At 55.5% G+C, this 21,830-nt stretch overlaps 2 protein-coding genes across 7 annotated transcripts; one reads left to right on the top strand and one right to left on the bottom strand.

Annotated features, from left to right (window-relative positions):
• Positions 1-102: 102 nt before the first annotated feature.
• Positions 103-13,783, top strand: GRAMD2A (GRAM domain containing 2A; the record flags this gene model as incomplete). 6 transcript variants are annotated; one of them, XM_082488828.1, is made up of 14 exons in its annotated part: positions 103-159; positions 855-1,209; positions 3,506-3,588; positions 3,794-3,907; positions 4,533-4,590; positions 6,793-6,865; positions 6,950-7,053; positions 7,849-7,947; positions 8,903-8,974; positions 10,072-10,134; positions 11,339-11,495; positions 11,882-11,981; positions 12,165-12,201; positions 12,696-13,783. In XM_082488828.1, the coding sequence occupies exons 4-14, from the start codon at positions 3,804-3,806 to the stop codon at positions 13,128-13,130; spliced, it is 1,302 nt and encodes a 433-aa protein (XP_082344954.1). In that variant the 5' UTR covers positions 103-159; positions 855-1,209; positions 3,506-3,588; positions 3,794-3,803. The 6 variants fall into 6 exon arrangements, with proteins under 6 accessions (XP_082344954.1, XP_082344953.1, XP_082344955.1 ...); XM_082488827.1 differs by lacking the exon at positions 103-159 and having other exon boundaries at positions 558-1,209; XM_082488829.1 differs by lacking the exons at positions 103-159; positions 3,506-3,588 and having other exon boundaries at positions 558-1,209.
• A 2,001-nt stretch (positions 13,784-15,784) lies between these two features.
• On the bottom strand, positions 15,785-18,188 carry SENP8 (SUMO peptidase family member, NEDD8 specific). Its single transcript, XM_082488511.1, has one exon. It carries the CDS (start codon positions 18,150-18,152, stop codon positions 17,514-17,516), a length of 639 nt encoding a protein of 212 aa, XP_082344637.1. The 5' UTR covers positions 18,153-18,188; the 3' UTR covers positions 15,785-17,513.
• Positions 18,189-21,830: the final 3,642 nt, after the last annotated feature.

Here is a 21,830-nt window from a genome sequence, read left to right as displayed (position 1 = left end):
GGTGTCGGCGGAGAGAGGGAGGGGAGCGGTCTACGTCGACGGGCGGCGGCGACCAATGGGGATGGGCGGCGGGCGGCCAATGGGCGGGCGCCGTGGTGCCGCCAGGAGGGCGGGCGCGCGGGGCATGCCGGCGCCGGGCAGCGCGGGGCCGCCGCGCAGGTAGGGGCGGGGGGGGGGGGGGGCCTTGAGGGAAAGGGGGGGCTCCGGGCACCGGGGGAGGGAACACCGGGGACCGGGGGGGATCCCGGGAGCCGCGGGGTGCGTCCCCGCTGCCGCTGGGGAGCGCACTGCCGGCCCTCGGCCTGCGCCCGGCGACGCCGCGCTCTGAGGGGAGCGCGGAAGCACCCCCACCCCCTCCTTCTCTCACACACACTGAGGAGACGAACCGGGGCGGGGGGGTGGGATGAGGCTCCCGCCGCCGCCGCCCGGCCCGGGGGGAGGCCGGGGACTGGCCGCGGGGGGTGCCCCGGCGTGGTTCGGTGCTCGGGGTCGGGGGGGTGGCCGGGGCCCGGGCCCGCGGCGGAGGGGGGGGGAAGGGGGGGGAGCAGGCCCGGGCGCTGCCCGTAGCGCGGTGTTCACAGAGCGGCGCCCAGTCCAAACCAGTAAGCGCGGGTGCTGGGAGCCTTCCCGCGACCTGCCGGTACCGAGGCCTCGGCGCTCAACCCCGGCTGCCACCCGCCGGGCGTCGGGCCCCGGGGACAGGCGGTTCCCGGAGGGGGGGAAGGACACACACACACACACACACACACACACCCCACGGAGGGAGGCCGCCCGCCCCGGGAGCTGGGGACACGCACGGCGGGTGGCACCGTTCGTCCCTCCTCTCCTTGACCCTCCTGCCTCTCTCCTGACAGCGCCGCTCGGCACCGGGCCGTTCCCCTCCAGCATCCTCGGCGGTGGCTCCGCTCCAGCAGCCGACACACGGGACTGAAATGACCTTGAAAGCCGGGAACAAGGGCAGCTCGCCGGATCCCGCCCGGGCTCGCTCGGGCCGAGGCAGCCCAGCCGCAAGTGCCTCCCTCCGCCTCTGATCCTCTTTTTTTTTTTTTTAACTTTCGGGAGGCGAAAATCCCGGGCTCGCTCTCTCCTGCCTCCGCCGCGCACTTCCCCCCTTGCTTGCGTCCGGCAGCAGGGAAAGGATCCAGCGAAAATCAAACGCCGCCAGAGGGGCTCGCACCAGACTGTTTCCAGGCCGGATCCCAGTGCTGCGTAAGGGAAGGGAGATGCTGATCCATGGGGAGGGAGAAGCACCTCCTGGGAGGCGAGCTGGGGGTCTGGGGAGCCTGTGTGGGCTGGGAGGGGGGTGTCAGCCCAGGTACAGCGGGCAGGGGGAGCAGCAGGTTGCTGGGAACTCCTGTGCTCACCCACTCTGCCTTGTCTTGGGAGCTCCGTATTCTAACTGTTCTTGTTCCACTTGTAGTTTGGGACACATCAGGATGGTGATTTTCCAGCAGGAGCAGCTTCCTGCTAAAAAAATTCCTGGAGGAGGGTGATGGTGTGATCCGCTAGAAAGCATTTTGTGCCCTGTGCTGGCGCTGGAAGTGGCTTTTGGCAGGGAGACTTTCCCGTCAGCTGTACCTGGAGCCCAACCTTATCCCATGCTCCCAAACCCTGGATCTCCATCTCTGCTCCATCCGGGAGCTGGGATGGAGCGAGATCTGGAGAGGGGAGACAAGACAGCAGCTGCAATGTCTCCGTTGGGGCTGAGGATGCTCCTGGCAGCCCCTGGAGCCGCCCGGTGCCAGCACTGTGTCTGGGGACTGTCTGACCCAGGACTTGTCCCTGGCAGTGACTGTAAGAGGGAGAGAAAACTGGGACAGGACAATGCAGCGCTTCTGAGTGCTCTCCAGCCTCTGGCTCGTCTGGGTTTAGGGGGATTTCTGTGTGTTTGGTGACCCCAGGGGGGTTTCTTGATGCCCTCACCTCGAGCAGGGGGTCCCTCTCCCCAGCCCCCGCGCGGTGCCCCTTGGTGTCAGCTCCGGTTAGGGCTAAATCCGCTCACCCGGATTAAGCGGTGCAACTGCTTGAGGATTTAAGTAATGACGTGGGGGAAGCTGGAGCGGGCTGAGCTCTGGAGAGGGAGGCTCCGGAGTGGGTCGGAGCCCCTTTTCCAGCACAAGGGGCAAGGGGGAAGAAGGCTCCGGTGCCTCCATGATAAGAGTTTCGGCTTCATGGCAGCAGGGCATCACCTGGCAGAGGGTGTTTGCAGCACAGGGTTGTCCATCCCGAAGGCTCGGGGTGTCCAAGGAATCAGGCAGGGAAAAAGCCTTTTGGTGCGATACCAAGGGATGTTATTTTGGTGCTTCTTGTCAGTAGTGTCCTTTCTCTTCCAGACACATCCTTTGACCTGAGCTTCTCCTAAAAAAAAAAGTCCACAACCTTGGTGTGTTGGTCCCATCCCTGTGATGGCTTTGGGGCTGTGCGGGCAGCTCATTTACTTTGCAAAACTCTGGCTGCGGGGATCCAGGAGCTGGTTCCCAGCACGGTCCTAACCAGTGGCTTGTGTTCGTTTTTTCTGCAGCCCCACGTACATGCTGCATCTTGAGGGATTTAACCTGGCTTCATCGCATCGGGATAGTGTTTCAGTCAAGCCCTCGAGGCTGCAGGGACACGGGGGCTCATGTGGCTTCGACGGGGTGCGACACCCCGTCCTGACTCTCCCCGAGTCTCGGGGGGATTATTTAGACAAGTTTCCCTTCGGACAAACCCCTCGGAGCGGGAGCAGGGTGTGCGTAGGGAATCATGGTGCAGCGAAAGACCCCCTTTCTTTATTTAGGAAGCGCTTTGGGATGGCTTCTGCGCATGGGCTCTGCCGCACCGCCACGGCATCGTCCCCGCGGGCGCCGGGATGCGCTCCAGCTCCGCACTCGTCCTGCCTGCTGGCGCTCATCCTGCCCGCTGCTGTCCTGCCTGTCCCCCACCTGCTCTGGCATCACCCCCTGCTGGTTGAGCTGAGCTCTTTTCCCGTGAATAACTTCCTCTCTGGAGGTTCGGTGGCTGCTTGCCGGCTCTGCCACGCTGCCGGAGCCTGTATCATTGCATCCCTGCATGGCTGTGAGCTGCCGGTGAGCCTCGGTGTGCACCGAGTAATCATGGATCAAGGCTCCGGCATTGGTCCCCTGGGTCCGCGCTCCATTTTGGCTCTTGGTGCCAGAAGCGCCACGGCATGGCTATCTCCAGTTGCCGTTTGCTGAGGGTGCAAGCGTCACCTTTCTGGCCCGCCAGCTGATAACCTTCCCTGTGCGGTGCTGTGAGCATGTTTACTTTACCTGTCGCAGCCGATAAGCACCTCTGATAAAACTCATGATAGTAAATAACAGGCTTTAATGAGAGGGGAGCAATTAAAGGAGGGAGGTGCCTTCGGCACAGGTTCTGCCCTCGGAAAATGGTGTTTTGCCGACCTGGAGGAGCAGACCCTGGCCCTTGCTGCCCAAAATCTCCATCACCCCAGGGAGTTTTGCAGACCTGCGATTTTTCCCATCCCAACTCCTCCCATCTCTTGCAGAGGAGAGGCTCTGCTTTGGAGGGTGTTATCCGAGGCAGCGGGAAGGGAGCCACTGCTCCTTGGCCACTCAGTTGCGAGCGCTGGGGAGTCCCTGGCAAGAAATGCCCCTTTTTTTTTTTTTCCTCCGCGTGACTTGAGAAGTCGCGGAAACATTCTTGCTGTCCTTGAGCGGCAGCGATACTAACATCCCTGTGCAGGGGGGGATTTAAGGGAATGGTTTTACAGCTCTGAAACACGTCTCTTCCCTCTTTCCCTTCCCCTCGGCGGCTAACGGGTTTCTCCTCGCAGCGCCAAGCTGATGCATGAAAAAGCAGCTCCCCTAAAGAGCCGCGAGCCCATGCATGGCCGTGAGAAGCTGGAGGCATCCCACAAGGAGAAGAGTTTGGATTCCCTCGACGGCAGGTGAGGGGCAGTGTCCTGGGGTCTATGATTGAGTATTTGCTCTTTTTTTCTCCTCCTGTTGTGACCTCCTGCATCCCCCCCGCTGCCTCCGAATGCAGCCCACCAGCTTGGGGTGGGCACAGGAGGTCCCCTCTTTGGTTTTGACCTCAAACATTGGGTCTATAAAAGCAGGAGGGGGAGAGGGGTTTGGGGAAGGCGACCAATATTCCCGCTGCTGAGGTTGTTGGGAGGATTTCGCTATCTCTGTGGTTTCTGCCTTCACCTGCCTGCGTGATGGATGCGGATGGATGTCCCCGTGCCTGGCCAAAGCCGAGTCCGTCCTCCTGCCCCAACACGTTCCCAAATCCCCATTTGTCCTTTCCCTGTGGAAACCTTGGCCCAGCCGAAGCTGCCCATCTCCAGCTCCTCCTTCCCCTGGTGCCGGGGTGCATTTTGGGTATGGGCACCCCGGTGCTGGTGCCTCCGCCACTGTGCTAAATCACTGAGACATTCGAAATGTGGCTTCTCATGGTCTCTCTTCAGTTCTCTGCATCTTGGCACATCTCTTCTTGCACCACACGTGTTTTCAGGAGCAGGTGAGGCATCTGGGACTCTTTGCTTACCTAATTATTATTTTTCCTTCCAGCCTCCACCTGAATGAAGCCCTGAAGGATGAAGACATCAAGAAATGCCACCGGGAAGTGGTGAGTCTTTGGCTTTGTGAGCAAACGGGCTGGTTTGTTGTAGCCTGACCCCGGCTGTTTGCCACGGAGGAGCCCACCCGGGGTCTCAAATGTGGGCTGTGGGAGCTGGAGGTGAAGCTGTGGGTGGTTCCTGCTGCAGAGCAGAGGCTCCTATCTGCAGTTTCAGGGGAGCTGTCCTGGTTTGAGGTAAAACAGAACCGATTTTGTTCAGTAACTTCGCTTCTTAGCTGGGCCTCTTCTAACTACTGAAATTAACTGCATATTGTGCAGACAATGTTCACTCTCTCAGAGTGATAAGGCCAATTGTTTATAGCTGATGCCCAGGCATGGTATGCAGAGAGGCTCTTGCTTATACTTATTGCTATAACAGCCAAGGCCAACCAACTTTGTTATTTGCCACGTCGGAGGGTCGGAAGCGGAAAAGCATAGTGGGGTCCCACCTGCAGGGAGGAGCGGACAGGACAGGTGACCCAAAACTGACCAACAGGGTATTCCATCCCATCTGCCTCATGCTCAGTATAAAAGCTGAGGGATCAAAGGGTCACGGGCTCTTCCTTCAATGGCCGACGTCTGAGGAGGACTCTGTCTGCCTGTGATCCCAATCCTGACTCCAGATCCGGAATCCAGTTCCCGTCCGTCACTGAGTCCAGCCTGGGACTGCCCCAGTGCCAGCCGGTGACGTGACTGTCATCTCGGGAGCTTGATACGGTTTTGTATATATTTTTCATTATTTCTTTTTATTTTATTATTAATATTTCATTAAAGTAGTTTAGTTTCTTCTAAACTCTTAAGTCTCTTTTTTCCTCCTCTGCCTCTCTCTTTGTAGAGGGGTAGAGGGGAGCATCTGTTGGTCCCATCTGGGGTCCCTCGGGTCCCCAGTGGTGGATTTGGCCTAAACCACGACAGGAGCCGATGGTGGTTTCGTGTGGCCCATGATCTGCCCTGCAAACGGTTTCAGGATTTTCCATCCAGAACAAAGGAAAAAAGTGGAAATCCTGAGCGCAAGCAGCTCCGTTCCCCTCCATTTGTACCTTTTTGGCTGTTCAAATCGTGCCCAAAACAGAGCTTTACCGTCTGTCTAGAAACAAGAGATGCTCTGGAAGAGGAAGATGCGGAGGGAGGAGGTGTTTTGCCTTTTCCCCTGAAAAAGATGGAGGAGAAGAACATTTTGCCGATTATTCAGAGACAGTGGGGAGAGTTATGGGGTTGGCAACGGGCTTGTGCTGGAGCCAGGGGGTGTTTCTTGGTGGTGGCTTGAAGGTGATGCCACAGCCGCCCCCCATGTCCCTCTGTATCCCCCTGAAACGCTCCCACCGGCACCCCCACCATCCCAGCATCTCTCCATGGGGGTGCCTAAGCCGACCCCCAGTGATGCGCAGCCTTGATCCTCTTACGGCCCAGCTCATCCGGTGACAAGGTGCGCGGAGCAAAGGTGACCTTGTCACCGTGGGCAGGAAGGTTCTGCCTGCGGTGCTGCCTGCGACCCAGCCTTGCTGCCCCGGGGCCCTTCGAGCTGCGCCGGACCTCTCCGCATCCTGGCGAAGCATCTTGTCCCTTGGATTTCGGGGCACAGCCGTGTCCCTGGAGAGCACCCCGAGGTCTGGGCCGCTGCCGCCTCCGGTTCAGGGGACGCAAATCTGCCGGCGCTGCCTTACAGGACTAATTGAGTGGATTTAATGCAAAGCGTTGAACTGCTTCGGAGCCTTTAACATATATACAGAATTATTTAAGGGCGAACCTGCGGAGCCTTCTGCTGCGGCTGCCGGCAGGCTTTGAAGAGGCACCGGGAATATAAATAGCTGGATGGCGCGGCGCGATGGGCGCAAAGCAAGTGTTGTCACCGTGCCCCGAATAAGGGAAGAGCTCGAGGAGGAGGAGAGAAACCGTTGGGCAAAATAAATTGCCTGCGGATGAGCCCGGGGGAAAACAAGCTCCTCGCAGAGGCTCAGCCTCCTTAGATAAACTCTAGATAGTAAGGGAAATGTTTATTTGGGAGGATGGCACAGCGTTTGCAGCGTGCTGGATCATCCGACCCTCCTCTAGCACTTCGCCTCCGCCGTCCCCAGCCTGGCGGGACCCCGCTGCGCCGGTCCCGGGTGCGGGGAGAGGGAAATTTTATGTTTTTTTTGCAGGAGGGTGAGGTTTTTTTGGGTCTCCTGGTCAGCAAGGTCACTGGATAACTTTGCCCTCCTTCGTTTTCAGGCCGCTAGCAAGTACAACTCCCAATACCACAAGCTGTTCAAGGACATCCCGACGGAGGAGAGCGTGCTGAAAGGTGGGTGACGCGGCGAGGGACGGGCACGGAGGGGGTGGCAGGATGCGGCACACCGCCTGCCATGGCCCCCTCTCTGCCTTGCAGTTTGCTCCTGCGCCCTCCAGAGAGACATCCTCATCCAGGGAAGGCTTTACATCTCCCCCAACTGGCTCTGCTTCTACGCAAACCTTTTCGGGAAGGACATCAAGGTAATGTGGGGGCCAGCTCACTCCGGTCCCGTAGGGCTCATAGCCCAGGCTACGCTGCAGCCCACTTATCCCCTCCCGCACCCAAAAATCGCCATCAAAAGCCTCCGATGCGAAGGGGAGCGCGGCTGTGCCTCCCCCTCCCATCACCTGCGGCATCTGCCTGGGGAAACCAAATATTGGTTTGGTTTAAAATTCCCTGGTGCAAAACCTCCTACAAGCCGCAACGGCGTTTGAAGGAAGATCAAAGGTTTTGTGGGGAGAGGGGTGGGGGGGAGATTTGAATGTCTCTTGGTTTTTCTTCTTGATTTACAATCTGATGTTTCCCTGTTAAGTCTCGTGGCTGACGGGGATCTTGGGGACAGACAACTTCCTTTAAAACTGGGCTGAAGAACTGAATTATTAATATCAGCCGCTTTAAACAAATAACTGATGGGAGTACGGGGTTTCAGCAAAGTTATTCTACCATAAATTGCGTCCTGCTTAATTTTTAACCCTCCCTGGGCTTGCAAGGGGGGCTCTCGTGATGGATCTTAGGGAGACTTGCTGGACGATGCTTTCCCCGTGTCCTCACAGTTTTGATTAAGTAGGAACCACCTCCAAGCCGAGATTAACGCTGGGGGAATGCCGTGACCTTTAGTAAAAACCAAGCTGTCTCTGGGAAATGCCGAATCCCCACATCGCTGCTCTGCTTGGGGCATAATTAGCACGCGAGTTAAATCTACGCCTTGGGAAAGAAACTCCCCGAGCTCGTGCCGTGCCCATCCCTGCCCATCCCTGTGTCTTTTTGCCCTCTAGGTTGTGATCCCGGTGGTCTCCGTTCAGCTGATAAAAAAGCACAAGACTGCTCGGCTGCTGCCCAACGGCTTGGCCATCACCACCAACTCCAGCAGAAAGGTAACGCTGGCGCTTCGAGCATCGGTACCCGGCCTCGCCGCAGCCAGGGGACGCCCCGGTCCGAGCTGGCTGCGATTTGAAGAGCTGAAAGCGCCGGGCGGGTTGGGAAGCGAGCGTGGCTCTCCGTGCTGGCAGCCGGCCAGGGCAAACACCACGGCTTTGCTTTTCTTTCTGAATTTTACTTTGTTTCCGGGCAAAGCAAAGCCCAAGTGAAACTCGGCCGAGCCTGACAAATCCCCGCCAGGCTCCAATAAAACCTTTAAACTCCTTAAACGCGAGCAGGGGAAGGGTTTGGGCCGGGGTTCAACCCGAGCTGGTGGAAAACTTGGCTAAGGGGATAAATTTCCAGCTTTTAAATCACATCGGGTGTTGTCGGCTGCAGTGAGCTGACGTAGTTCTGCTCGGTGCACCCGAGTCCTCGCCTGCCCGGCTGCTGCTGGCAGCAGCATGTGTTGCCCATCGCCTGCCAGTGGGAGGTTATTCCTGCAGGATTTTGGGAGGGGGTTATTCCTGCAGGATTTTGGGAGGGGGTTATTCCTGCAGGATTTTGGGAAGGAGTGGCACAAGGCAGGATTTGGGCATTCAAAGCAATTTGGTTGCCAGGCTGCTCTGCGCATCGGGCGAGGTGAGCGCTGCCCCGTGTCCCCTCGTGCCAATCCGTGGGGGATGTTTTCCGTCGGTCCCGGCCCCGTTTGCTGCCGCGTCCCTCAGGGCTGAGCACGGGAGGCCCCATGGGGACAGCAGCCAAGCGAAACTGGCCCCAAAAAAATCTGGTCCAGGTTTTAGCAGGCTGCAAAAATAACAGCAGGGAAGATGGCTGCGGGGGCGGACGCAGCTCCTGAAGGAGGGGAGATTCAAGGGCAGAACGGATGTCTCTGCCTGTCCCCTGCCTGTGGGGAACTGGACTTGGGATGGGGGCAAATCTCTCACGGCAGCTTCTCTCTCACTCTTGCAGTACATCTTCGTGTCCCTCATCTCCCGCGACAGCGTCTACGACGTCCTGAGGAGAGTCTGCACACACCTGCAGGTACCCTCCGCACCGCATGTGGCGGCCTTTCGATAGCCACAAGCTCCCTTTGGGCTGCGTCTCGGGGAGCAAAGCTCTTCACCGTCGCTGCGAAGGCTTCGGACTGCTCTCAAAGCCCTCCCTGCTGCCCTGCCGGCTCTTCCTGGCATCCTTGCTCGGCAGCAAGGGACGGGAAGAGGGGCAGGAGCCTGCTGAGAACGACAGCACTTCGTGACACTGCTGCATCCCCACCATCCATCCCCTCCGCCCGATGCAGAGGGCCGTCCTGCTTGTCCCCGTTTCGTAGTTCAAAATGACGGCTGTTTCTTGACACGCTCCTGAGCATCCCGGCGGGGCAGAGCCCGTCCCCGGGTTTTGCGTAGGTGTCCTGTCCCCGTGAGCCGCTGGTGGCCTTTTCTGGGTCACGGATGACAGAGGCAGAGCCTGGAGTTTCTGCTCTGTCCCAGGGCGTGTAGATGAATTATTTATAATCTGGTAGTAATACTAGTTCTGCCACTCTGCACATCGCCGCCTTTTCCCCAGATCCCAAGTTTTAAGGGGAGGAAAAATGGTACAAATTGAAAAAATAAAATTAAATTAAAAAGCCTGAGGGGGAAAGAAATCCATGAGTCCTCGAGCTGGAGGGGAAGGTTGCGGGAAACTCCTCTCTGCCTTTGAAGCATGTGGGAAGTGGTGCCGGAACCTTTCCCTGCCCAGAAGGGTGTGTGCCGGCTGTGCCACGGCGGCGATTTGGGTGACTCAGCCCCATTGCCAAACTGGGCAAGTTACTCTCTGAAATGTGCTGGGCTCTGCCCATGTATTCCCTGCTTTTTTTCCACCCCCTGATGGTTTATCCTCTTCACCGGGAGCCAAGACTGGTGCAGGGGGCCTCGCAGGAGCCTGTGGCTCAGCCGCGGCCCCGTAGGGTTTTCAGCAGCGGGAAGCAGCGATGGGGTGCCCCGTCCTCTGCCGGATGCTTTTCTTGGGCCACAAAATCCCCACGCTTGGAACTTTTAAGTAGCTGCTCTTCATAGACCCACCAGAAACATCAAAATTCAATTTTCTGGCCCAGGTTGAAACGTAATAGAACGTAACGCCCGTTTCTTTCTCCCCTCCAGGTTTCCAGTAAGAAGAGTTTGAGTTTGAAGGAGCTGTCGGAGGAGCCCGACGCCGTGTCGCTGGTGAGGGTCAGGGCAGCTCTGGGAGAGGGAAGGACCCCCACGAACTCGCCCTGTGGGCAGGAGAGCGGCCGCCCGGCCCCCTCGGTGGGTTTAACGCCTTCCCGGCACGCTGAGGTTCGGCCGGCAGCCACTTGCAGGGTGCAGAGTCGGTTCTCTCCCCCCGCTGCCAAGATAAGGTCGCGCAAGGATGCAGCCGTTGCCTTCGGAGCTTGTCCTCTGGGATCCTCATGCCCCGACTTGGCCAAAACGGACGGGTCAAGAGGATGATTTGGACAGCCCGCAGCTGAGCGCGAGCCCATGACCCGGCCGGTTGGTCTCAGGGGTCCATTTACAGACAGAAAAACTTTGGAGGGATGTGGAAAACGCTGCCGCTCCACTCCTGCCGGCTGATGCTGTTCACAGCCGTGAACATGGATAACAGGCTGGAAATGTGGTTGAATTACCCCAAAACACCTGGGATAGCTGGGAGGCTGGAGAGGGAAAAACCTGCTGTACTGTGGCGTCACCAAGGGATCAACCTGAGGGGCCGCATCCTGCGGCCTTGGGAGCACGGTGGGGCTCAGCTCTGCTCACAGAGCCGAGCCAGTGGGATGTGTCCTCTCCATGGAACGTGGGTGGCCTGTCCCTGTCTGCTCAGTCACAAAGCCATTGGTGCTGCGGCCGTGCCGCGCTGTACGTGGATGCTGAGCAGGGTGTCCTCCACGGGCAGGTGGCCCTGTGGCTGCGTGCAGGAGGTGACAAATGGGGTGGTCCTTGTGGGCCTGTGGTTGTGCATGCTGGCCCAGGAGGTGACAAATAGGATGTCCCCTGTGGGCTGGTGGCATCCCAGGGGTTGAAGGCCCTTTTCAAGGGGTGAATTGGGAGCGATCCAGTTTGGCAACATCTCCTGATGCTTCTGAGGGATGTAGCAGGCGAGGGGCTCTCGGAGGATGACGGCTGACCGCCCTGAGCTCGAAACCAAGGGGTGAAGGAGGCAGCAATGGGTATTTGGGGCAGGGCGTAGGGCGCGAGGGCAGGTCCTTCCTATGGCAGTAGGAACCCACGTCCCCATGGGGCTATCGTGGAGAACCAGCTCCCCCTTAGGATGACATTTTGGATGAGCTGGTGCTCGATGGAGATGCCATAAGGTTTGAGTCCATATCTCCCACATTTCATGGGAGAAACTACTGCTGGCGGCACAGCTCACCTGGAGCTGTTCCCACAGGAGGTGATCGTCCCTGAGGGCAAGTGGAGGAAGGTGTCACCAGCTTCGCTGTCACTGTCGCTGCCAGACCCTGACTACCAGTGCATCCACCGGACTTCCGTCAGCAGCCTGAGCGCCAAGGAGAGCTCCTTCACCTCCGAGGAGCCCCTGGTTTCAGGTGAGGGCTGCGTCCGACCCAGGGACGTGCGTTTGCGTCCTGCCCCGCACACAGTCCTGGGTGTAAACCTCCATAAATACACGCTGACCCATCCTCTGCTCTCGTAGAGGGGATTTCTGCCTTGCAGACGAGCAGGCACGAGGCTGGGAGTCAGTGTTGGGGTCCTGGGGATGGGATGGGATGGGATGGGATGGGATGGGATGGGATGGGATGGGATGGGATGGGATGGGGTCTCCTTGCTGAGGGGTCTGAGCCCTCAGCATGTGCCTGTAACACCGTGCAGGCAGCATTAGCCCATGGGGGAGGAATATTTGATGCTTGAAGGCTCCTGGTTGTGAGCATATGCCCAGTGTTGCTGTGCTGCTGACTCTTGGTTTGTATTTCAGAAAGTGCAATAAACACCGAGGAGGAGCTGGAGGTGGAGCAGAGCTGCGTGGCGGAGCTGAGACCCTCTGACTACCAACTCCTGAAGATCTTCATTGTGCTGTAAGTGTGCTGAGGGCAGCTGCGGTGTGGGGAGGGCAGGGCATACACCGGGAACATCCATCCACCTCAACCACCAGCCACTGAACGCTTGTGCTTGTTTCTCTTCTCCCAGCATCTGCCTCCTGGTGGTGTCCTCCTCGTACCTGGCATTTCGCATCTTCCGTCTGGAGCAGCAGCTCTGCTCTCTGAACCGGGACTACCTCTCCCGTGGGCACAGGAGGTGAGGGACCCTCAGGGACACTTGGGGGCAGGTGGGTCACACTGCACACAGCGGAGGACCTGAGGGGTGTGGCGCAAAGAGCAATGGCTCCGCTCTGTGACATGTCCCGGGGATGCTTTATCCGTTATCCTGTGCCTGCTGTTGGGATGGCCGATGGTAGACCCCAACACACCATGCCTGTGCGGTAGATGATCCCACTGGTCCGAGTGACTGGGGAAATCTCTGCTGTCCCTGAGACTTTCAGCCCCTGGGAAGAGGTTCCCTTGTGGATTTGGGGCTGGTTCCCCAGTTGTAGGAAGCACCAAGGTGGAGCTGGGCTGCGCCCTGGGGCTAATGCCACTGCGGGCATCAGCCAGGGATGGACAGGAGTGGGTTCCCTCATGTTGGGGACATCAGGGAGTCTCCTTCCTCATGCCCATGGGACCTGGGCACGGGGATGGGGGACGGTGCCTCCGCAGCCGCTCACCCCGACTTACCCCGCTCTCTGCTTGCAGGTGACCATTACCCCCAGTGCTGGCGGAGGATGGACACCGAGACCGTGGCACGGTGCCTATGGATCCCGGTGCTGCATCCTCCCAGCCATGGCTGTTGCCCGTGGCTTGGCTTTCCCTCGGCCGATAAAATGGGACCAAGCATCTTCTCTCTTCCTACTGGTACCTGTTCCTGGCAGGACCACCCAGCCGGCTTGTGGCCACTGGTGCCAACTCCCTGTCCCACTGGAAACCTGTTTTGTCCCCAGGACGCTGCTGCGCCGTAACATCGGACGATGGCTCGGGGCTGCCGAGCGGTTGGACCTCCCCTTTGGACTTGCTGCTAAAACGGGTGCCGTTTTTTATTCCAGACTTGGGTTTTTCTTGTTAAAAGATAACCTTAGGCTCAACCGGGAACCCCCGAAAATGTGGATGAGTTGCTGCTGCTGCTCTGGGTGAAGCCCAGGCAGCAGCTCTGGGCTGAACCCGCCTGTTTGTCCCCCTCTCAGTACCCCTGGGGCCACTGCCGGAGGAATGGCCCCAACCCTGGCAGTCTGCAGGGCCGGGGCATCATCTACCCTGGCACCCAAGGGTGGGGGTACAACCCGAGGTCCCCCCAGCTCCACTGGGCTCTGTACGGGCCCCCAGCCCATCTCTCCTGGAGCACTGGGGCACCTCGGGGTGCGTGTGTGTGTGTGTGTGTCCCTGCAAAGCACTTTAGGGTCCCCCAGACCAGGCGTCCTTGCTGGGGACCACACCTGGGAACGGTGCTGGACCAGGGCTTCGTTCGGCCCGCTTGCCTCGTTAAGACGTCCCGAAAGGAGCCCGCAGCTGGCACCAGTGAACGTCGCGGATCGCAACGTGTCTGTGCTCTGGTTTGTGTTATCCTCATCACCACACAGAGCTGAGCGCCGCAGGATTCATCCCGCAGCCTCCTCTGGGAGTGCGCTGGGGTGGCAGGTGATAACCTGTGCGATTTATTTTGGTTTTTCTTTCCTATTTTTTGGGAACTACAAGTGCTGATGGGGCCAAATCCCTGAGCCCTGGGGAAGAGCTCGCTGCTCGCTCCGGGCTTGGAATGGCTTTTAAACGAAAATAAAACCAGGATTTTCTAGCAAGTCCCTGTGTGCTGCCAGCATCCTCGCGGCAGGGTTGGGCTCTGAGCCCCGAAATGGGGTACCGCAGAATCTGTGCTGTCCCAGTGCCCCTTTGCCATCCGTGTCCCCAGGACATGGATTACGTGGGGACAGACCTATCCTTGTGTGGGCTTGGGGACGGATGGCATCGCCTTCTTCTCCCTTTGGGAGAGTGCTGGTGGACCTGGGGGCTTTGTGGCCCCCTGTGTCACACCCTGTTGGGCAGGCTGGAGGGATGCTGGTGGGTGCTCAGCATCATTTCTCCACACCAGGTCACCCTGTGTATCACCCTGGCTGTGCCAGGCCGGGACACACCAGGCTGGGGGTGCAGCCTTGGCTGGGGCAGGAGAACAAGGGGGTTTTGGGGGGATACCCAGGGCCAGGGATGCTCCGGGTGTAGGGGATGGAGATGTTTTTTCACTAGATGGCAGCAGAGACTGTGGGATGTGACGCTCCAGCTGGTGGCAAGGCCACCCCTGGGCACAGTGGATGCTTAAGGGAGGGTGCTGAGCTGCAGCCTCAGCCTGCTGGGACAGGGTGAGCCTTCCTCCTCCTCCTGCTCCTCCTCCTCCTCCTCCTCCCTGAGCAACCCAATTTCCCCCTGCCAACCTGGCCCACACAGCAAAATGTATGAAAATGACTCATATTGAAGGCCACAATGGAATGGTGTTGGCTAAATGGGGGGACCAGAGTGGTGTCACCCCACAATGGTGTCACCACCATTGCTGGATTTAACCTTGTCAACCCGTTTTTTTGGGAGATTTAGCACCCTGCGGTGCTGGGGAGGGGGTGTCTGCGGTTCGGCCATGTTTCCAGCCAAACTATCGAAGCCACTTCTTCAAAACCCTGGTGTGACTGGGTCGTCGGAGGCTCTGATTTCGTGGGTGACCCGGCAGATGAAAGGCACCGTCCCGCTGCCGCCCCATCCCCTCCGGGGACTCGCCCAGCTCGTTTTACTGGTGCGGCTGCCGAAATGGGTTTGGGGTTGTTTTTTTTAAAAAAACAAATTGGTGCTCAACGGGTTCAACCTCAAAGTGGGGCTTATGGCCCCAAAAATGAGGTTTAGAGATTTAGGATTGGGTTTTGTTTGGTCTCCTGTGCCCAACCTGGTGTGTTTTTTGGGTGCTGCACAGCACCCAGTACAAAGCAGGTACGTGGGGGTCCTTGTCCCCATGCTGAGCCCAGGCCAGGTGTGTGACACTGGTGACGGCCACCTCAGCTCTTCTTGGGGCTCTTTGGTTAAAGCCAGCGGTGGGACAACCCATGGGTGCAGTTGGCTGATCTGTAGGTTTGGAGGAGCCCAGGGGCAATCCCTGGGATGGTTTGGGGGGGGTCCCTGCTGCCAGGAGACAGTTGCAAGGCTCCAGTTTTGTTTTCCAGCCGGTGTTTGCCACCCTGGCTGGTGCGTGTTTGCTCTCCCGGTGACGCCCTGCTTGAGCTTATTTGCTTTTCTTTGTGTAAAGAAATGCCACGTAAAAGCCTTGGGTGCAGGAAACATCTCTGGGTGCTCACCTTGGTGGCTTGGGCAGCCCTGCCCCGTCCCTCGGGGACGAGGAGCATGGGGTGCCCCCCAGATGAGCACAGCCCCTGCCCTCGAGTCCCCCCAGTGCTTCCCCTGTCGCACCCATCATCCTGCCTTCCTACCTCCCCTCTGCCCACGCTCCTCCCCAGCCCCAATCGACCCCTAAAAATAGGATTAGGAGATTAAATCAACCCGTGTGGCCTCCCCGCTATCGCACAAGGCACTGGTGGAGTTGTCCCCAGGCTCGCTGGCTCTCCAGGACCGGTTTCTGCGCGGTTTCACCCCTTGCAGGGTGCAGAGTGGCTGCAAGGCTGCTGCGAGACGTGAGGCTCTGCCCACAAGTCACGACCCTCGCGGCCACAACACCATCGCACAAGAAACCGTGGGGCAGCGGGAGCCACTGCTTGTTAGCGGGTACTGACACAAGAGACGGGACAATGCCGACAAGTTCACGGTTTGGTTTGAATTTTATTCCCGACCCGGGAGGAAGGCAGCCTCCCGCACTGGCAATGATGTTGCTCCGGCGAAGCCCCACATGAATCCCCTTTGGCGAGCGGCTCAATGCCATTTCGGCTCCATTCAGAGTGGTGGAAAGGGTTTTCCAGGGAGGGCTGGTGCTCAGAGGGATGCCCTGGCCCGTTGGCTGCTCTGGGCAACCTAGGAAGGACGGGAACGACCCCGACCCTCATTTTGCCCCTCTTGCTGTCTCTGTGTTTGCTCAGGTGTGTTGGGAGAGCCTGGGCTGTGGCTACTTACCTTTCTCCCAGCAACAAGGGAAGTTTAAGACCTTGCTACAGTTCGTCACCCTCGGTGCTGTGCTGGTAAACGCACCGGTGGGGCTGAGGTGCCGATGAGATGGGTGAAGAGCTCCAGGTTCAAAATAATCCTTTCCCCCTTTTCCGAGGGTGATATTTAACCTGGATTTCCCTGATCCAGGTGGCACGCTGGGGTGTGGTTGCTCTGCTAGACACCACCTGAGCAACCTGCGCCTCGCTTCTCGTGCGGTTAGAGGTTACTTCTTATCCTGCAGCGACGTCTCGTTTTCATTTTTATTTCCCTCCACTGCTAAGCCCATCTTTTAACGAGAGGATCGGCTCTGAGGTCCCAGCTGTCATCCAGCACAGGAGGAAAAGTGTTTCGATTAGAAGCGTAGTAAGGAATTCTTGGGGTTCAAGGAGACTGCAGTTATCTTTGGCTTTTATACCTCAAAATCTGTCCTTTTGTTCTCCCTGGTGTGTGTTTTATCTCAAGTAACAGAACTGGTTTTGCGCTAGAGGAAGCAGCGTCCGCCTCGTAGGCTCTGCGCACAGTGAACGCTAATGACGGTTGGAGAGCGCTGACGAACCCTCCCTGAATGGAGACGACCTAAAATCACAATGAAAAAACAAACCCCAACTTCAAAGAGTGAGTGTCACTTTTAATCTCAATTAAGTTTCCTTTCCTAGGATTGGGTTTCTCAGCTTCCTATTAATCTTCCAGCAGTTCAGAGTCAGGTTTTAATTTGTAATAAGAGCAAGCAAGGGCGGGGGACAAAAAAAAACCCGAAAAGTGATCGCCGTTCAGCCTAGGAGCACCTATGTGCAACAAACTGATTTTCTTTTTGCCCTGTTCTTTAATTAATCGTAGCGTTTCCTTTGGAGTCTGGTCTTTTGACATGGACGTCTCGGTGTCAGGTTTCCAGGGGTAAAAAATCCTTGCTGCTAAAACCCGGACTGCTCAAACACCACTAGCGGGAGGCACAAATTAGAAATAGTCAGGATAAAGCATTTGGGGGCTTGGTTTTAGAGGGGCGTTTGTTAAACCTGGCTTGGAACAGCAATGCTTGTAGCCAATTAAAGCTACCTAATGAGGGTGTGTCACCTGTTGGGCAAAGGCAGAGAAGTCTCTTTAGCAACCCAGTTTGCCATAGCAATTAGTGTAAAAATTCACTATTGAGAGGAGGATTTCTTTGAAAGCAAAGTGACTTTTCTCATTAGAAGTTCAAAGGCTAGTGACTTCCAGAAGGGACTAAGGCTTTTCCAGGAGGGAACAGGGTGTTTGGGGGGGGGTGTAGCCATGCTGGAGGGGTTACATTCTTCTTCTTTGGGACAATCCTGCGCATGGGCATCTCCCTCAGGCACTGGGGGTGCTGCCTTGTGGATGGGGAAGGCAGTTTTTTTGGAGGGGGCTGGAGCTGCATCTCGATCACTTCTGTGCCAGTTTCGTGATGAGGGCTTTCCACTCCGATCTCTTCTGCGTGATGTAGGAGGGGGTGAGGAGCTGCAGCAAAGGCTCCGGCCGGCCCCTGAAGTATCCCTGACACAGAACCTCCGCGTTGCAGATCACGTACATCCCACAGTCATAGCTGTTCTGCTGGGCAGGCGCCTTCTCCTCCACGAAGGTTGCTTTGCCCCCTCTCTTGCCCAAGAAGGCCTCCAGCTTCCCCGCCACTTGCTTGGCGTGGACGGAGTTGCATTTACTGTGGGAATCGTAATGGGCGAAGCACTTTTTGTCCCTGAAATAAACCAGCAAGCTCCAGTGGGTGCCTCCAGCGACCTGGTTGGAGTTATCATTGATAGGCAGGAACACCAGGTTCTTGTGGAGAAGGTCCAGCGGTTGCAGGAATATGGCTATTTCTTCCTGACTAAGGGCACATTTAATGAACTGAGCCACTTCGGGGCTGATGAAACAAACCTGATCGCTAAATTCTTGGAACTGGTGGTTGGCGAAGTACTCAAAGGCAAACCCGATGATGTGATCGTTAAGCCAGTTTGGGGGCTCCAGCAAGGCAACGTCCGACTGCCTCAGCAAACTGTCCATGTAACTGAGAACAACAGGGTCCATCCTGCACAGGTCGGGGCCGCAGCACTCCAGGAGACTTCAAAAGCTGAAACATAGAAAGGGAAGATGAATTAAGGAATTAGATCACACCAGGGACAAGATACAGTGCAACAAACGTCTCGAGTTCCTGCTCAGCAAGCGGCGAGCAAAAGCCCAGATGGATATTTGAAGGACCGGTGTTTGAACCATCTGCCAGATGAGCAGACGGAGGACACGCAGCTCCTCATCTGCAGCCTGTGACGGGTTGAGCCGGGCTCTTCTGCTGCTCTAGAAGCAGTGCGTGGCTCCCATTTAGATAAACGTTTCATCGTTATGATCTTAACCTCAAAGCAAAGGGATTTGAAAGCAGTTCCTGCTCGGGAACCATTGGCATGTCTTCACTTCCGTGCTTCACACACAAACCATACGTGATCTGGGAGAAGTCCATTGGTGTTTTGGTGTCTCAGTATTTACCTGCACAGTGACAATCACTGTAATTCTTTGCATCACCGGTATTTCTTAAACAAAAGTCGTTTTGGGGCTGTCTGACAGGCATGCGGTCCCTTTCGCCTAGCAGATAGTGCCACAGCTCGGTGCCAGACGCATGACCTGTTCCAGGAAAACCTGCTGGCCCGCCAGCACAGGAGGCAAGGCGGCGATGAGTAAGGAGAAACAAAGCAAAACAGGATCACAAACAAACCTGTTCCGTACCGTGGGAATCTTTAGGACAACTCTCTGCCTAGCTGGTACAGATTTCAATAACTCAAGTACCACCAAAGCACCTATTGTTTTTTAGCTTGGGTTTTAACTTGCCAAAATTTTGCTCACAAAAGGAGAAAGTGCTCGCGGGTACACTGAGGGGTGAAGATCCCTGCAGGCTTCCACTGGTGAAGGCCACCTGTGAACAGAAGCGACCGGTCATGCCAACCCACTCTTTCCAATCTCTTACACTGTTATTTGTCCAGGCTGCGTTCTACCCTCTTAATCTGCGCCTGCTTTCAACAAGTAGAGACTGCTTATCCTGAAAAAGGCGCCTGGAGATTCAAGTAGATGGTAGCACCTGGTTCTCCCCACCCACGTGTTTGAGGATGTACTCAAGGGACTTCAACAGGTCTTCAAGGCAAGAGTTCTCCTGGCTCCTTTCCGTTTATCAGGTTATCTGAATACCCACTAATTCTGGTCTTTCTACCAGTCGCATAATTCTTTTCAGAAGCTGTTGCATTTGCTGCCTTCGCGTCCCGGGGGGAATCAAAGTGTGTTTTAAGAAAGAGGTTGCACAGCACGCTAGGAGGTGCTACACCATAGACAACACGAAATACTCGCTGGCACCAGATTAGGATTTAGGAGGAGATATTCCAAAGAGAAACTGTGGATTTAAAGCCCCTATACTCGCCCTGGTTTTCCTTTTGCTCTCACGTCCCCCAGCCCGGGCTCTTCAGCTGCTGCGGTGCACCAACAGCCCCTGACACTTCTTTCCTTGCCAGGACAGGGCTAGAAACACTGAAATTTGGGACAGCGGCAACGTGGAGCTGGTTTGGCCTCACCCTTTCCTCATCCGTGGCAAATGCAGCATGAAAACATCTTAGGATTTCTTAAAGCACCGTGTGAAAACTAATAACGATAAGATCACTTTAATATGATTTGCTATAAATAAGACACTAATTATCCATTATGATAGAGGAAAATACAAAAAAAAAATCACATGTTGTCTTGTTTACACGTTAGGAAGAAGTAGATTTGTGCTTCTTATTGTAACGTGAATCATGAAAAAGTCCTTCCTGGCCAGGTATGCATAAATTAAGAGAGATTTATCTCTAAAAAATTTTGGCAAGGTCACATCGCATGTGACTTGTAAATAACCGAATGGATGAAGCATGCTGGATGTGTAATATGTCGGAAGGAAGGACTGAGGGAGAGTATCTGGGGCTTGAAAAAGCTAATAACTATTTGCGTATCGCTGATAGGTCCGAGACATGCCAAGCAGCAAGAGTCACTGAAAAGGAAGGGGTGCAGTCATTGTTATTTATACTGAGCCAAACACAATGGTATTTGGACACGCTTCCTACGTTAACGAACTCCAACTATTTTTCCAAGTTTGTGGAGCAAATCCTTTGCAACAGCCTGCAGTATAAAAACAAAACAAAACAAAATCTAAACTAAGTCCCAGCAGCTCTGTAGCATGCCTGAATATAGTTGTGTTTAAAGAGCCGAACATCCTGTGAGCATAGAAGCGACTGGTTTGGGGGTTTACAGGGTCGCTGCTGACATACTGTTTGCATGTGCCCATACAATGCCCCAAATTTTGCTTTATCGCATGATTTTTCTGCTCCATCTTCTCCTACAGATGTACGAAATACAGCAAATAGCTTTCCACTCAAGTCCAACCGGGACTACGGGCTACGGAAGGAAGCGTGCGTCCTGTATTCTGTTAATTTTCCACTCTGCAGAAACATCGTTTGTTGTTTTTTTTTTTTTCAGTCAAGGAAAAAAAAAAAAAAAGACATTTGGCAGCTTCCTACAGTCAGGAAGGGAGAATGGTTATAGCAAATGCTTAATTGCCACTAGCTACTACTTTTAATTTTATTGCCATCTGGTATTTGTGAAACTGCTTGTGAGTTCTGTAGGATGACTCACCGCGTGCAGCTTAAAGGAAAACCCTTCGAAGGTTTGGATGCCTTTCAGAGCCACTTAAGGTAAGTGATGGACCAAAAAAGCATAGTGGAGCTGTGAAAAATCATAAGAGATGTTGTTTTGTTCGGGAAAACCTCCCCATTAAAGCTGAAGATGAATCCGCAGAGGACCTGAGATGTAAATCGGAGCACCTTTGACATTAAGGGGTGTTGAAATCCAGTCGCGGATCGCAACCAGCTCTGCTCAGACACAGCCAAGGTTTGCTTCCTGAAGGCTCAGGCACAGTCTGTTCAGAAGTGTTCATAAAAATAGGAATAAATAGCGACGCAGACCTGGAACATTTGTTGTAGGTTGCCAACAAGAGTCTTGCTCGTTCATTTTATTTGCATATTAGTAGTTGGAATTTGTGCAAACTCTCTGTAATCCTCGGGGAGGGATATTCATCTGCCCTGTTTGCAGCGCTAAGATGAGAACACCGGGGAGAGAAAAAGGAGCATTTCAATAAAAATGTCATCAAGCCAACCGAGGTGAAACTGCCCGATTTCATCATTTCACAGATTTGAAAATGGTGCTGTCTTGCATCAATGTGGCAAGAAGTCAAGTTTCTCTCACCTCTCAGTTATAACAACTTAACAAACAAGCTGCCGTCTTGGTGCAAGTTTGATCCATAAACTGATGGGACTCCTTCGTGTGCAGGATGCAAGGCAAAGCCTGCGTTTTGTAATACTTGACCAAAAAAAATCCCAAACCTATTATTTTCACAACATTAAAGACAACTACCTTCTGCGTGTAATTGTTGCCTTGCTCACTGAAGGCAGCACTTGAGAGCCAAGGAATGAAACTCCCTAGTAATTGAGTGTAAATAGGCAGCGATGGAGCAAAGAGGGCCTAAATTAAGGATGAATCAGGTTCCTAAAGTCTATTTTAATAAATTAAAGGTGCTAAGAACATCCAGAGTGAATATTTTAAGGTGCCGCGTCACTAAACTCCTGTACCAAATTTAAAGAATATGGAGGTAAATACAGAAAGCCAGGGAAAGACAAATTATTTAGTCTTTACCAGGGAAGAGTA

Source organism: Vanellus vanellus (assembly GCF_965231255.1).
Source record: "Vanellus vanellus genome assembly, chromosome: 11".
Classification (NCBI taxonomy): domain Eukaryota; kingdom Metazoa; phylum Chordata; class Aves; order Charadriiformes; family Charadriidae; genus Vanellus; species Vanellus vanellus.
Note: the sequence above shows the minus strand (reverse complement) of the source record. Positions and strands in the feature narration are given on the sequence as shown.

Bases quoted from the DNA above. Each gene is read 5' to 3' on its own strand.
- SENP8 (XM_082488511.1), bottom strand. From the start codon at position 18,152: ATGGACCCTGTTGTTCTCAGTTACATGGACAGTTTGCTGAGGCAGTCG.